This window comes from Trachypithecus francoisi, unplaced genomic scaffold (assembly GCF_009764315.1).
Source record: "Trachypithecus francoisi isolate TF-2019V2 unplaced genomic scaffold, Tfra_2.0 Lachesis_group5, whole genome shotgun sequence".
Taxonomy (NCBI): domain Eukaryota; kingdom Metazoa; phylum Chordata; class Mammalia; order Primates; family Cercopithecidae; genus Trachypithecus; species Trachypithecus francoisi.
The window spans coordinates 1,763,288-1,779,396 of record NW_022681470.1 but is presented as its reverse complement, the minus strand read 5'-3'; the positions used below and the strand labels follow the sequence as shown (position 1 = coordinate 1,779,396).

At 42.6% G+C, this 16,109-nt stretch overlaps 1 protein-coding gene across 8 annotated transcripts in view; it reads left to right on the top strand.

The window, feature by feature from the left end:
• The window catches only part of CNST (consortin, connexin sorting protein), a 117,899-nt gene extending 106,671 nt beyond the window's left edge, over window positions 1-11,228 (top strand). For 5 of the 8 annotated variants that reach the window (XM_033199456.1, XM_033199455.1, XM_033199451.1 and 2 more), the window contains 2 exons: window positions 1,788-1,923; window positions 8,334-10,982. In XM_033199456.1, the coding sequence (XP_033055347.1) occupies window positions 1,788-1,923; window positions 8,334-8,539 (342 nt within the window). In that variant the 3' untranslated portion in view covers window positions 8,540-10,982. Of the gene's footprint in view, window positions 1-1,787; window positions 1,924-8,333 lie in introns of all 8 variants that reach the window. The other 3 variants (XM_033199454.1, XM_033199452.1, XM_033199450.1) reach the window with 2 other exon arrangements.
• The last annotated feature ends 4,881 nt before the right edge of the window (window positions 11,229-16,109 follow it).

The window sequence follows — 16,109 nt, the reverse complement described above, 5'->3', positions numbered from 1 at the left end:
CTGCTAAAGTACTTTTGTTTTCTCAGAACACGGACTTCTGAAATACATATTTCCTATTAAAAAAAAAGAACATATTGTTGGCTTATTGATTTTTTTTTTTGAGATAATGGTTTCTATAGACCCACATTCAGGGAAGCATAGTCAGAGACCATCTTGAGCTATTTGGCCCTAAAAGCCCTAAGATATAAAAAGAACTAATCGAATCTGTAATATACATGCATAGCGCATTATCAAAGATTGCTGGCTGGACCTGCAAGTCATACTTAGTGTTTTATGCTATTGATTAGATAAATGGCATTACAGGCAGTCCTCAGCTTAGAGTTACCTGATGCCAGCAAGTCACTGACATCTTCAGGGTTAGGCCCACGATGCCTGCCTGTGTCATCACCTACAGCTTGTAGCAATCAGGCAACTAACAAGTTAACTTCTGTGACTGGCCCTGCTGTTCAGGGGCCCTTGGTAAGGCCTCCTGCTTCCCAGCCTGGCTCTTCCACCTGATCCTGTTCCTTCTCCCTGCACCTTGGAGTCTTTTAGCTCCTAAATGGCGAGGGTTTTTGGTTTTATTTCTAAGTAGGGGGTGGAACATAGGCAGGAGAGAGGCAACCCAAGTGAAAGCTAGAAGGCAACATATAAAGGGTAGGAGTGGGTGTCTGAAGAGATACTAGACAGCAGACTTTTTCTAGGAAAGGCCAAATTATTAATATTTTAGGCTTTATGATCTCAGAACCACACAGTGCCATTGTAACCCAAAAGCAGCCATGTACGATATTTAAATGAATCGGCTTGGCTGTGTTCCAATTAAATTATATCCACAAAATTAGGCAGCACAGGCCTTTGGCCTGCGGGCCATAGTTTGCCAACCTCTGCATACTAGAAAGTAATTATGTCCCCAGGCTGGGCGCGGTGGCTCATGCCTGTAATCCCAGCACTTTGGGAGGCCAAGGCGGGCGGAACACAAGGTCAGGAGATCAAGACCATCCTGGCTAACTTGGTGAAGCCCCATCTCTTCTAAAAATACAAAAAAAATTAGCCAGGCGTGCTGGCGGGTGCCTGTAGTCCCAGCTGAGGGACTGAGGCTGAGGCAGGAGAATGGCGTGAACCCGGGAGGCGGAGCTTGCAGTGAGCCGAGGTCCCGCCACTACTCTAGCTGGGCAACAGAGCGAGACTCCGTCTCAAAAAAAAAAAAAAAAAAAAAACCCTAGTAAATTGGCTCTGAGAGAAATTCTAGAAGTCCTTAAACTATTTTGAGCAGTAGAGCATTATTTAGTAAATGCACAGTTTCTCAGAGAAACTGAGGACAACACTTTGATGTTAAAAGCTTGGTATCCAAATATATTTTAAGTTCCATATGTTCATTTGTTTAAAATTGCTGTTGAATGAAAAAAGCAGTGGAGGATTGTAAGCTTCCATTATAAAGCAAAACCCAGTGCTAATGACGAAGCAAAGAGGGGACTGTGAGTGATCATTTTACCGGTAACAGGGAAGTCAAGCTACAAAGCAAGGTGCTCTGATTCCCAGTTGACTGAATACTTCACACTGCCTGTCCCTGGAATCAGTTCAGGGGCTAACAAAGGAAATCAGGGTTTTAGACTTTTGTATTTCTCAGTCATCTGCAGAGAAGTGAAAGTTTTATTCTGTTAGATTTTGATGATTGATACTTTTTTCTGTAGGAATTGGATACCCCTGTAATAAAAATTCAAATATCTGTTGAATTAGCCTTTTTATAGATCCATGTAGAGATGTCCCACCTTAATAAAACAATGATAGGTTCTTATAATTTCTGACAGGTTGTTCCTACTGAAGGACTGGTCTCAATATTAAAGAAGAGGAATGATACTGTAGGAGATCATCCTGCCCAAATGCAACACAAACCATCTAAGCGAAGAGTGAGATTCCAAGAAATAGACGATAACTTGGATCAAGGTAAACTGCTTGGCACCGTGGCTAGCAGCATAGATGGTCAGTGTTTGCCGAAAGAATGAGTTTGTGTATGATGTGATGTTTACTAACGGGGTTTGTAAAAGACTGTCTGCTGGGCACGGTGGCTCACCCCTGTAATCCCAGCACTTCAGGAGGATCAGGCGGGCAGATCACTTGAAGTCAGGAGTTTGAGACAAGCCTGACCAACATGACAAAACCCTGTCTCCACTAAAAATAGAAAAATCAGCGAGTCTGTAGGGGTACGTGGCTGTAATCCCAGCCGCTCAGGAGACTGAAGCGGGAGAATCGCTTGAACCCAGGAGACAGAGGTTACAGTGACTTGAGATTGCGCTACTGCACTCCAGCCTAAGCAACAGAGTGAGACTCCATCTCAAAAAATAAATATAAATAAATAAATAAAAGAATATGTCAATTTAGTTGCTTTATCTTCTTTTTTTTTTTTTTGAGACGGAGTCTTGCTCTGTCACCCAGGCTGGAGTGCAGTGGCCGGATCTCAGCTCACTGCAAGCTCCGCCTCCCGGGTTTACGCCATTCTCCTGCCTCAGCCTCCCGAGTAGCTGGGACTACAGGCGCCCGCCTCGTCGCCCAGCTAATTTTTTGTATTTTTAAGTAGAGACAGGGTTTCACCGTATTAGCCAGGATGGTCTCGATCTCCTGACCTCGTGATCCGCCCATCTCGGCCTCCCAAAGTGCTGGGTTTACAGGCTTGAGCCACCGCGCCCGGCCAGTTGCTTTATCTTCTAAGGGAAAAACATGTAAAATCAAACTATCATCTTAAATCATTTCTAAATCTTTACTTGCTTAAATAAGTAAGCAAGTTGCAAATTCAACCTGTGGCCTTCCTGTTCCATAGATAGTCAATGCTGAGAGCTTATTTCAGTTTCCTTCTTTAGCACTTTTTGTGTGAGTCTGCTGTGTTTGTCTTTTTTTTTTTTTTTTTAAGACAGTCTTGCACTGTCACCCAGGCTGGAGTGCAGTGGCACAATCTTGGCTCAGTGCAACCTCTGCCTCCCAGGTTCAAGCAATTCTAGTGCCTTAGCCTCCTGAGTAGCTGGGATTACAGGTGAGCACCACTATGCCCAGCTAGTTTTTTGTGTTTGTGTTTGTGTTTTTTTTTTAGACAGAGTCTCACTCTGTCACCGAGGCTGGAGTGCAGTGGCGCAAATCACTGCAATCTCAACCTCCACCTCCCAGGTTCAAGCAGTTCTCCTGCGTCAGCCTCCTGAGTAGCTGGGCTTACAGGCACGTGCCACCACGCCCAGCTAATTTTTGTATTTTTAGTAGAGATGGGGTTTCACTGTGTTGGTCAGGCTGGTCTCAAACTCCTAACCTCATGATCTGCCTGCCTCAGCCTCCCAGAGTGCTGGGATTACAGGTGTGAGCCACCGCACCCGGCCCCAGCTAGTTTCTTGTATTTTTAGTAGAGATGAGGTTTTACCATGTTGGCCAGGCTAGTCTCGAACTCCTGACTTGAAGTGATCCACCCACCTTGGCCTCCCAAAGTGCTGGGATTGCAGGCATGAGCCACCATGCCTGGCTTGTCTTCTTTTCAGTGGACAATTAAATGACTCCTCCTTTATTGTGGAAAATATTTATGAATATTCTCTCCAGTGATTTCCTCTTCACTGATAGAAAAGAGTGTCTCCCAAGAGCAACAATTTAGTACCATCGCTGTTGTTTGACCTTTTCCTCCTGGGCCTGTTATACTTAAGGCCCTGACTTGGTCTAACATGAGGTGGTGAGTTTTGTAGCAAACAATGCTGCCTTTTGTGGTTGCAGATGTATTTATCTAAGGTGTAAGTAAGTAAGAGTAAATGGAAAGGTAGCCCAGAACCTGTCAGTAGGCTTCTCATATTTATAAAACAACTGCATTGTTAAAATACCAGTGTAACGTGAGGGATAACAGTAGAGGTTTCTGCATTTTTACAATTATAAAGCTGCTTAGGGGCCTTAGAAATGATGTCCTAACCCCTGATTTTCCTTCTGCACCCTGCTTGTAACTCTCTCAGTCTTCTCCAGATAAGGTGCTCACTTCCGTTTGCACTGATTTGACGAAATCATTGCTTAATAGGAGGAACCCGGATTTGGAACTCACAGTCTGCATTCCATTTTGTAGCCACCTCATCTTAAACTGAGTCACTTACTTGGAGGAGACTCAGTTCCATCATCTTTAAAATAAGGAGAGTAACATCTGCCTGTCTGTCCCTATTGAAAAGCGTGTCAGATAATGTGTATAAATTCATTTTGAGAATTAGAAAACGAAACGTAAATGTTGATTGTGTTGGTTGGTTCCTAAGCTCTGTGACTTACACGGTGTTTCCATAAACCTCACCTTCTGCCAAAATCTTCCTAAAAGGGCCGATTCTTCCTCCTCTAAACCAATGCTATCTGCTGGAAATATAATGTGAGGCACATATATGATTTTAAATTTTGTAGTAGCCATGTCAAAGTGAAAAGAAACAGGTTAGATGAATTTTATTTTTCATTTGATTTCTTTTTTTTTTTTTTGAGATGGAGTCTCACTCCGTCACCCAGGCTGGAGTGCAGTGGTGCGATCTCGCTGCAACCTCTGCCTCCCGGGTTAAAATGGCAAATTTTATGTTACCTATATTTTAACACACACAGACTGACACTACCAAGTGTTGGTAAGGATATGAAACAATCAAATTTTCATAGACAGCTAGTGGGAATATGAAATGATTCGCCCACTTTGGAAAACAGTTGGGCAGTTTCTTTTCTGCGGGGTGGGGGGTTGGGGGTGGCGGAGTCTCACTCTCTTGCCAGGCTGGAGTGAGTGGCGTGATCTCAGCTCACTGCAACCTCTGCCTCTCAGGTTCAAGCGATTCTTGTGCCTTAGCCTCCCAAGTAGCTGGGATTACAGGCATGCGCCACCACACCCAGCTAATTTTTGTACTTTTAATAGAGATGGCGGCGGGGGTTCCACCATGTTGGCGAGGCTGGTCTGGAACTCCTGACCTCAGGTGATCTGCCTGCCTCGGCCTCCCAAAGTGCTGGGATTACAGGGGTGAGCCACCGCGCCTGGCCAGAATTTTAAGAATGTATTTTATTTAACCCAGTACATCAAAAATATCATTTCAAAATGTGATCTATATGAAAAAATTACTAGTGAGATATTTTACATCCTTTTTTTCACACTAAGTATTCAAAGTCTGTGTTTATTGCCACGCAGTTTGGAACAGCTGCATGTTAAGTGCCCAACAGTCACCCGTGACTCACGTCAGACCGTGGAGCTCCAACGATTCTAGGACATACAAATAAAACACACAGCATATGTATTTTTACATATTTAAGCTACATTTAAATGCTTGGATTTGAATATATGATAATGAAGAAAAATACTTTAGGTTGTTAACATAGATAAGGTGAGGGAAGGAATCATGTTAAGAAAAGCAGGTAAGGCTGGGTGCAGCGGCTCACACCTGTAATCCCAGCACTTGGGGGAGCCTCTTCCCAGGTCTTCCTCCTGGATCACTTGAGGCCAGGAGTTGGAGACCAGCCTGGGCAACATGGCAAGACCCCATCTCTACAAAAAATACAGAAATTAGCAGGGTGTAGTGGTGTATGCACCTGTGGTCCCAGCTACTTGGGAGGCTGAGATGGGAGGATTGCTTGAGCCTGGGAGGTTGAGGCTGCAGTGAGTGTGGCCTGGTGGCAGAGCACAACCCTATCTTTGAAAAAAAAAAAGAAAAGGAGGCGAAAAGACTGAACTGTCCAAAAACAACAAATACAGCATGATTAGTATGATCCTATTTCTTCATTTATATAAAAGACAAATTTTCATACATAGGTATAAACTATTTTATATACTATTATAAAATAGTATAAACTATTTTAGACTGGGCATGGTGGCTCACGCCTGTAATCCCAGCACTTTGGGAAGCCAAGCCGGGCAGATCACGTGAGTTCAGGAGTTCAAGACCAGCCTGGCCAATATGGTGAAACCCCATCTCTACGCCAATACAAAAATTAGCTGGGCATGATAGCAGGTGACTGTAATCTCAGCTACTCAGGAGGCTGAGGCGGGAGAATTGCTTGAACCCAGGAGGTAGAGCTTGCAGTGAGCCAAGATCACACCATTGCACTCCAGCCTGGGCAACAAGAGCAAGACTCTGTCTTAAAAAAAAAAAAAAAAAGCTGTTTTAAAATGTAAATTTCAGAGCAAACGATTGTTTAATCCTATTTTCATATAAGTGCTGAAATCTACTTATTTGATCTGAAAGGACACACACCAAATTTAACAGCGTTTACCTCTGGGATGGGAAGGGAGTGTGATTGGGCAAGAGAGAAATGGATAACCCCTTAGACTCTAAGATGCTTTTGGGTTTGCCTTTTTACAGGGAGAATATATTCATATATTACTGTACAATGTTCTAAATAAAGTCTATTTGGTATGCATTAGGTTTTATAAAATTTGTTTCTTGTAAAAATATATGGTAATTATGAAAAAATCACAGTTTAATAAAGTAAAAATTAAATCATGAATCTTAGACATCCTTCAATGAAAGAATATATTAAATTTACTTCATCCTATTAAATACTTACATCCTGTTTCATTATATAAATGTCTCATAATGGTTTGACTGTTCCATTGTAACCAGAACAACTAAGTTACTCCCAACCTTTTGTTATAACAAACCCTGCGGCAGCAAACAAGCTTGTATATATGATATTTGTTGTGCACATCTGTAGCCAGATTCTTAAAGGTGGATTTACTGGGATATGTTGAAACTCTATGTGCCAGGTGGCCTGAGGCTGTCCTGGTTTACATCTGTTGTCCCGGAATTGCATTCAGTTAACACTGTCTTTTTTTATTTTTATTTTTTTGAGACGGAGCCTCGCTCTGTCGCCCAGGCTGGAGTGCAGTGGCACGATCTCAGCTCACTGCAAGCTCCACCTCCCGGGTTCATGCCATTCTCCGGCCTCAGCCTCCCGAGTAGCTGGGACTACAGGCACCTGCCACCGTGTGCAGCTAATTTTTTATATTTTTAGTAGAGACAGGGTTTCACCGTGTTAGCCGGGATGGTCTTGATCTCCTGACCTCGTGATCCACCCACCTCGGCCTCCCAAAGTGCTGGGATGACAGGCGTGAGCCACTGCGCCCGGCCTTAACGCTGTCTTTTACTCTCAAAATTGTCCAGTCTGGAGAATAAATTAATTTTAAATTTTAATAGATACTGCCAAATTACTTCCAGAAAGGCATCCCTACACCTTAATCATGCTGCACTTCAGAAGAGTTTTTGGTCTTTTTGAAATTTTTTTTTTTTTTTTGCGACGGAGTCTGGCTCTGTCGCCCAGGCTGGAGTGCAGTGGCGGGATCTCGGCTCACTGCAAGCTCCGCCTCCTGGGTTTATGCCATTCTCTCGCCTCAGCCTCCCGAGTAGCTGGGATTACAGGCACCCGCCACCTCGCCCGGCTAGTTTTTTGTATTTTTAGTGGAGACGGGGTTTCACCGTGTTAGCCAGGATGGTCTCGATCTCCTGACCTCGTGATCCGCCCGTCTCGGCCTCCCAAAGTGCTGGGATTACAGGCTTGAGCTACCGCGCCCGGCCTGAAATTTTTTTTTAAAAATTTTAATTATGAGTAATTAAGATATTTTTCAACCAAAGAGTAATCTTTTTCTTCAATATAGAAAGATGCAAAAGAGATCCCACCCAAAGACATTTTTGTTGTTTAATGTTAAGTCGACTTTGCTCTAAGGTAGTCCCATAGTGTGAACTCCAAGGGTATTCGAACAGCAAGGCTGTAATGTGTACTGTCAAATGCTGCTGTTAGGGCGGGCATGCTGGCTCACACCTGTAATCCTAGGACTTGGAGAGGCCGTGACACGAAGATTACTTGAGGCCCGGAGTTCAAGATCACCCTCTGCAGCATAGTTAGACTCCATCTCTACCAAAAAATAAAAAATAGCCAGGCGTGGTGGCACAGGCCTGTAGTCCTAGCTGCGCAGGAGGCTGAAGCAGGAGGACTACTTGAGCCCAGGTGTCAAGGCTGCAGTGAGCCAAGATTTTGCCGCTGCACTTCAGCCAGGGTGACAAAGTGAGACCCTGTCTCTAGAAAACAAACAAAACTTAATTAATCCTTGCTATGAGCACATCAGCTGTTTTTCTTCTTCTCATGGAGTGATTCTATCCATTGTATAAATGAGCATGTTTTAATTTTAGCGTGTACAAGCTCCACAAGTCTGAGTCTTCTTGGTAATTAACAGGTAGGTCTTTGTAGAGTCATTAAGAGCATGAGTTTTCTGTCAATACTTCCTATCCATAGAGGACCAACAGTAGAAATGTCCAGTTACCTTAATTAGGGAAAAGACAGCAGATGCTAAGATTCCCATTTTGGTGATAATGTAACCTCACTCTTTCTCATGTCTGCAGATGAAGTTGGAGGTGGCTCCTGTATTTTGCTGATCTTGCTGTGCATAGCAACGGTTTTCCTTAGTGTTGGAGGAACTGCATTATACTGCACTTTTGGTGACATGGAGTCACCTGTTTGTACAGACTTTGCAGACAACATGGACTTCTATTACACTAAGTTACTGCAGGGAATGGCAGAACTGAAGCACTGGATCTACCTCTCCTAGCAGCATTCCAGAGACAGACATGCTGGCAGTGAGAATGAAAGGCGTGAAACTTTCTAAACAGTTTTTATTTCAGGAATTGTGTAACATTCCCCCTTCCCCTCTGTTAGGAACCAAGGACATCAGAAATAGCAACTTCAAGTGGCAATCCAGAGGAACTCTGTTAGAATAATCCACACAGTGAGGCAGATATCCATCTAAGCATTGTGGATGGAAGGAGTGATCTTTGAGGAACATACCCTATCCTCACTGCCTCCTAACGCAGTGAGTTACACTGAGCAGAATCAAACAGGGTGGTCTTGGAACCACACTCTTTTAGCTACTTCTCAAGCTAATGGTTAAAGAACACTTCTGGCTTACACTTGTTGGTTCATAGAAATTGCTTTCAGCCATCGCGCAATAAGTTTGTGTGTAATCAAAAGGAGTTACCTTATGGTTTCAGTGTCGTTTTTTAGTTAACCTCGGGAGCTGTGTAATTTAGGCTTTGCGCATTCTTTCTGTTCTGTTCTCCACTTACGAAACGATTGGGTGTGTGTTCGCGTGTGTGTGTGCGTGTGCATGTGCTTCCGGCAGTAACCATAAGCAAATACCCAGCACCTCAAAGATGATCTTTCTTCTTTTCACTTGATGAGGTGCAGGCACAGATCTTTGGAGAAGGCTTCACTGTGGAATAGATGAATTTGAGACCTCTTGACCCTGAAACGAGAAACTGTGACAGATCTGTGTCAATTAACTTGATTAGCCAGAAATTCATCACAGGCCTAGAGACAAAAGGAAAAGCTCCCCTGAATCTCAGTCAACTGTTCTGTCACGGATGCAAAGCCTCCTGAAATCACGAATGCTGGACTCAGTTCAGCAAACGCTTACACCTATTATGTTCTGAGATTCTGAGAACTAGAATGCAAACTTAAGTAAGATACAGTTCCTGCTGTAGATGTTTTAATCCTGGTCGTATGTAAAATAAACCAGTACTTTGGTGAGTGAAATCACCACATAGAATTCAGTACTAACAGATCATGCGTTCAGATGCTTGAATGTACATTCTTGTTGTGGGCTTGATTTAGATCCTATTGTGGGGTCATTACATGAAAATTCAATCATACCTTCCATAGACAGATGTCTGATTTTTGTTTAAATCTGTCCTTTAGGTGGCCTTTCCTTATCTAAGGTATAGTGGTCTAACATTTAGGAAGCCTTGCTTTGACTTTATCAGGCAGCATTTAAGAAAAAAAACAAAAACAAAAAAAAACAAACCAAACATGAATTATAGTTTTTTAGCAAGTGATCATTATTTCCTGTTTTCTGTTAGGATCATTTGAAAGAAAAAGGGAGAACTTACTTTCTAGTTGTTACTGGCTGGCACAGTACCTCCCTTTGTGTTTCTGCTTGTTTATTTAGATTACGTGAATCTTAAAGGGCTTTTTATGTAAGTTGAAAGTGTGTTACTGCGCATGCATTTGGTTATTCCAATGCTAGATATTGAATTACTGTGTGCTTAGTGTTTTGATTTTCTGTAATTTCAGTTCAGCGTGTTTTTACACTTGTATTTTAAATTGATGTTTCATTTTCACTTATAATACTGTTTGACTTGTCCTGTCATGTCACCATAAACTGTAATATTTTCAAGGGTTACAGATCAAAGCTATTTATTTAGAAATGTACAAGATAATGAAATTTAGATTCCTTATACTTAAGGCTGATTTTATTGGAAGATTATTTTAATGTTCTATTATAAATTTTAAGACTTTGTATTCAAATTGTATGTAAAATATGTAAAATGTTGACGGTACTATATTAAGTGGTTCTATAAAAGCTGTTCACAAGTTCTACTGTGACGGACATCCTCATCATAGACAAACCTCTTCTGTTTTATCCTCAATTTCTAGTTACAGAAATTTGGTGATGCTTATTTTTGCCAATTTTATGTCAAAATAAGTTAAAACTTCCCTCCTGTTTACCTCTTAGGTCGCTGGCCTCTGTGGCCTCTGGTGTAATATTTGCCCGTAGGCAGCCAGAGCCACTTCCTCCGAAACCCAAGATCTCCTGGGGACCTTCACACCAAGAGGAACGCATTGAGACAGTACCTTCCAGTCAGGGAGCCAGGGGTGTCTCAGAGAAACCATGGGTGGCCTCACCCCTTCCCAGGGAGGGTGAAGTGAGCTCAGGAGCATAGCGATGTTTTGACTTAAAATAGGCATGAAATCGCAACTAGAAAAATTAGGGCACTTTTTACAAATGTAATAGTCCAAGTATTGCATGGCCTGGAGCAGCTCCACCTGGTGGTGAGAGGGTTGTCATTTCGCACAAGAAACATTCATCCAGTTTTACTAAAATGTAATTTTTTCTGTCATTTGAAAGTACTGACAACTATTTGTAACTAATCTTCCTTAAGAACTGTATTTGAGGGTATCATATCAAGCTTGTAATTTAAAATCTATACCCACAACGTGTCTCAGAGAGTTTATTGGAACCCTTGGGTGCTGAGAAAAAACTGCTTTAAGGTGACAGTATGATTTCAGAAGTGGGTCCGGCCCTGCGGGTAGATGGTCATCTACTCTGGGAAGACCGGTAGGTCCTTAAGTACAGGCTCTTCTGCTTTAAAATACCGCCCCCATCTGCCTGACAGGAACTGAAAATGGTTCAAAAATTCATTCTTTTAGATTTAAAAATAAAAATCTTCTGGAGGATTTAAGATTTGAAGGGGGCCTTATTTTGTTTTTTGTTTTGTTTTGTGTTTTGTTTTTTCACCCTGTCGCCTAGGCCAGAGTGCAGTGACGCAGTCTCTGCCAGCTGCGATGTCCGCCTCGCAGGTTCAAGCGATTCTCATGCCTCAACCTCCCAAGTAGCCAGGATGACAGACATGCGCCGCCGCCACACCCAGCTAATTTTTGTTTTTTTAGTAGAGACGGGGGTTTCACCATGTTGTCCAGGCTGGTCTCGACTCCCAACCTCGGGTGATCCGACCGCCTCGGCCTCCCAAAGTGCTGGGATTGCAGGCGTGAGCCACCGTGCCGGCCCAGAGGCCTTATTTTGAAGGACTTATGTGAATTGGGTTTTGCTGGAGTGCCGGGAGGATATGGGGTAGGAGTGGCAGGGATGGAGAAAGGTGGGAAAGGAAATCCTTTAGCTGTTCACCTGTTTTGCTGAAGGTGGCCTTGTGGCATTTGCTCCCAATCCAAAGAGAGGCTGCATTTTTCCCTTTCTGCTGACATGACCTGCATCACTGTCCGTTTCTTCGGGCTTGCTGTTGTGTACAATTTTGTGCGGTGTGTGTAGTGTTTTCACAGTTTGTTCACTGGATGCTGAGATTAGTAAATATGCATTCCTCAAATCCAGATCTTAAACTCCCAAATCCATTTTAGTTTCTATGCTGCCATGTTGCTTCTATCTTCAAAAAGAGTAAGAGTGATTGGAGGATTTATGGCACAAATTCTAGTGCCATCTGCTGTTTTAATAACCCCAAAGGTAAACATTCATTGAACCTCATGTCCTAACTCTATACAAGCTACAATTAGTTAAAATTTTCCTTAAGGAATTTTTGTACTATTTAAATCTCCCTGGGTTTAGGCTACTGAGAGAAAAGCTACGGTAACGTATAGGCACCTCTTCTCTTCTCCCTGGTGAAAGAAGAGTTGCTCCCAAACTCACCTTCTTGTCTGTTGCCCTGAGGTCAGTGCAGAACCGTGAGCAACAGTGTTTATCACTGTCTTTACCTTGGCAAACATCTGAATGCCTGCAGTGTGCCTAGCACTGAGCTGGCTGCTGGGGCTCCAGTACAAGAAATGGTACCAGCTTCAGGAATTAGCATCTGCTGAGGGAAACATTTGTGCAGAGGGAATAAAAATGATGAACCTGGGAACATGCTACTCACGGGGGTGGGGACCAGAGCTTCCCTTAGTGTGTCACCCACTATTAGATGCTACTCACGAGGGTGGAAACCAGAGCTTCCCTAGTGTGTCACCCACTATTAGATGCTACTCACGAGGGTGGAAACCAGAGCTTCCCTAGTGTGTCACACACTATTAGATGCTACTGACGGGGGTGGGGACCAGAGCTTCCCTAGTGTGTCACCCACTATTAGATGCTACTCACAGGGGTGGGGACCAGAGCTTCCCTAGTGTGTCACACACTATTAGAAATCCAAGTAAAATTCGATCTAGGCCACCTGCATCGCAACTTGATAGGAATCTTGATGATCTTTTCTCACAACCAAGGTCAAGTAATTATTATCTAGTAATGATTGCTTTTCATGTCTCGTTAGCACATGTGACATGAATGGCTGGCAGGTTTTCCAACAGTGGAAAGCTTCTCTGCAAGAGACTTCCTCAACATTGAAAAGCTGAATTTCCCTGAATTGAAAACTTGCTCGCAAAGAAAACTCCGGTCCCAGATGGCATCACCAGTAAATTCTGTCCGTCATTGAAGCAAGAAATAAAACCCATCCTACAAAATGCTCTTTCAGAAAGAGACAGAGAATATTTGCAGATTCACTTTGTGAGGCCAGAATTACCCTGATACCAAAATCAGATGAAGACAGTAAGGAAAAAACCTAACACCAGTGTGACTCATGAATGTAAACACAGAAGTCCTTACCAAAACAGTCCATCGTGTCTAAAGGTATATAAAAAGGGTCACACACTGTCATGGCCAAGTGAGACTTAACCCAGGAATACGGTGTTGGTTTAACATTCAAAAATCAGCCTATGTCATTCACCATTTTAACCACCTAAAAGAAAAACCATATGATCATATCAAAAAGCACATTAAATCCATACACCATCTATGATGAAAAACTCAGCAAACTAGAACTCTGTGTGAACGTCCTCCACTTGATGAAGTGCATTTAGAAAACTCACAGCTAATACGAAATATTTAATGGAGAAAGACCAAACACCTTTCTTCCCATGATCGGGAACAAGGAAAGGGCACTTTTTTTTTTTTTTTTTTGAGATTCAATCTCACTCTGTGGCCCAGGCTGGAGTGCAGTGGTGCGGTCTCGGCTCACTGCAAGCTCTGCCTCCCAGGTTCAAGCAATTCTCCTGCCTCAGCCTCCTGAGTAACTGGGACTACAGACACCCACCACCACGCCCGGCTAATTTTTGTGTTAGTAGAGATGGGGTTTCACCGTGTTGACCAAGCTGGTCTCGAAGTCCTCACCTTGTGATCTACCTGCCTCGGCCTCCCAAAGTGCTGGGATTACAGGCGTGAGCCACTGCGCCCAGCCAGAAAGGGCACTTATATTCAGCTTTGTACTGGAGGTCCTATAGCAAGAAAAAGCAATAAAAGTCATTCCAATTAGAAAAAAAAAAAAAAAAAAGTTTTGCAAATTGACTTGTTTGTAAATAAAGAGAATCCGAAGGAATCTACCAAATGCTACTAGAACTAGTGAGTTTAGCAAGGTCACAGGATACAAGGTCAGTATACAAAAAACAGCATTTGTGAATACTAGCAATGGATAATTGGAAAATGAAATTTCAAATTCATGAATAAATGAAATTTATTTCACTTACAATAGCTTATAAATTGGAATGCTTATACATTTAACAAAATATGTGCAAACCTGTACACTGAAATCTATAAAATATTACTGAAATAATGGAGAACTAAATAACTGAGAGATATAGTCTGTTCATGGATCGGAAGACGGAATATTGTTAAGATGTTAGTTCTCCCCAAATTGATCCATAGATCTAACACAATTCCAATTGTAATTTTAGTACTTTTTTAAAGAAGTTAACAGGTTCTGTTCCCAGCTACTCTGGAGGCTAAGGCAAGAGGATCCCTTGAGCCCAGGAGTTCAAGACTGGCCTATACTACATAGCAAGATCCTGTCTAAGAAACGCAGAGATAAATAAATTAACAGGTTAAAAATTTTAAATTTGTGGCTGGGTGCGGTAACTCACGCCTGTCATCCCAGCACTTTGGGAGGCCAAGGCAGGCGGATCATGAGGTCAGGAGACCGAGACCATCCTGGCTAACATGGTGAAACCCCGTCTCTACTAAAAAACAAAAACTTAGCGGGGCATGGTGGCAGCACACACCTGTAGTCCCAGCTACTCGGGAGGCTGAGGCAGGAGAATGGCGTGAACCTGGGAGGTGGAGCTTGCAGTGAGCCGAGATCATGACACTGCACTCCAGCCTGGGTGACAGAGCGAGACCCTGTCTCAAAAAAAAAATTAAAATTTAAAATGTAAAATTTGTATGGAGATGCAAGTGACCGAGAAGAAAGCCAATGAAATTGTTAGAAAGAACAAAACTGGAGGACTTACACTTCCTGATTTTAAGACTGAATTAATGCCACAGGCCAAGTATGGTGGATTATGCCTGTAATCCAAGCACTTTGGGAGGCTGTGACAGGAGGATCACTGGAGTCCAGGAGTACAAGGTTATAGTGAGCTATGATTATGCCACTGCACTCCAGCCTGGGTGACAGAAAGAGACCCTGTCTCAAAAGAAACAAAAAGAGACACTGAATTACCAATAATTAGTTGAGACACTGAAATTTTTCTAAATTTTCGATGATAAAAAACAAATTTGAGTCAACCATGTTAGGGGAATTATCTTTTCATTATGCCAATAGAAGGTGATATTGTATAATCATTGTCTTATGAAACAGTGATCAAAGTATGCCGCTAAAACAATGTATCATTGAGCTCTCAGTATTGATACTAATAAGTAATTTTTCTGGATTTTGTGATATTTATGAGTTTTATTTTTTCAGCTTTTAAAACATTGTAATTTGAGGCTGGGTGCGATGGCTCACAGTTGTAATTCCAGCACTTTGGGGGGTTGAGGCAGAAGGATCACTTGAGCTCGCGAGTTCCAGACTGCCGTGAGCTATGATCACACCCCTACGCTCCAGCCTGTGTAACAGCAAGGCCCTGTCTCAAAGGAAAAGGAAAGAAATAACATGATTATCTCAATAGATACAGAAAAGGCCTTTAGCATTCTTTCATGGTTAAAAGCAAAACTCTCAGTAAACTAGGAATAGAAGAACTTCCTCCACATAGTAAAAGGCATTTATGACAAACCTGCAGCTAACATAGTGGTAAAAAGACTAAAAGCTTCACCCTTAGGAACAAGACAAGGATGCTTACCTTCCCACTGCTATTCAACATAGTACTGGAAGTTCTAACCAGAGAAATTAAACAAGAAAAACATAAAAGGCATCTGCTGTTGTTTTAATGTGTCCCCCAAAAAGCTTGTGTTAGAAATTTCATCTCCAGTGCGGTCGTGTTGGGAGGTGTTTAGGTCTTAAGGGCCCCGACTCCATGAATGAATTCAGGCCAATTATAAAAGGTCTTGAGTCTGCAAAATTGAACTCGCTCTCGCTCACCTTTTCTTTGCCTTTCCATCGTGGGATGAAGCAGCAAGAAGCCAGACGCCAGCCCCCAAGTCGTGGACTTCCCAGGCTCCAAAACTATGAGCCAATAAATTTCTGTTCATTATAAAACACCCAGTTTGTGGTATACTGTTACAGCAGCACAAAACAGACTAAGATGGCATCCAAACTGGAGAGAAAGAAGTAACACGATTCACAGATGACATGTTCCTATCTATAGAAAGACCCAAA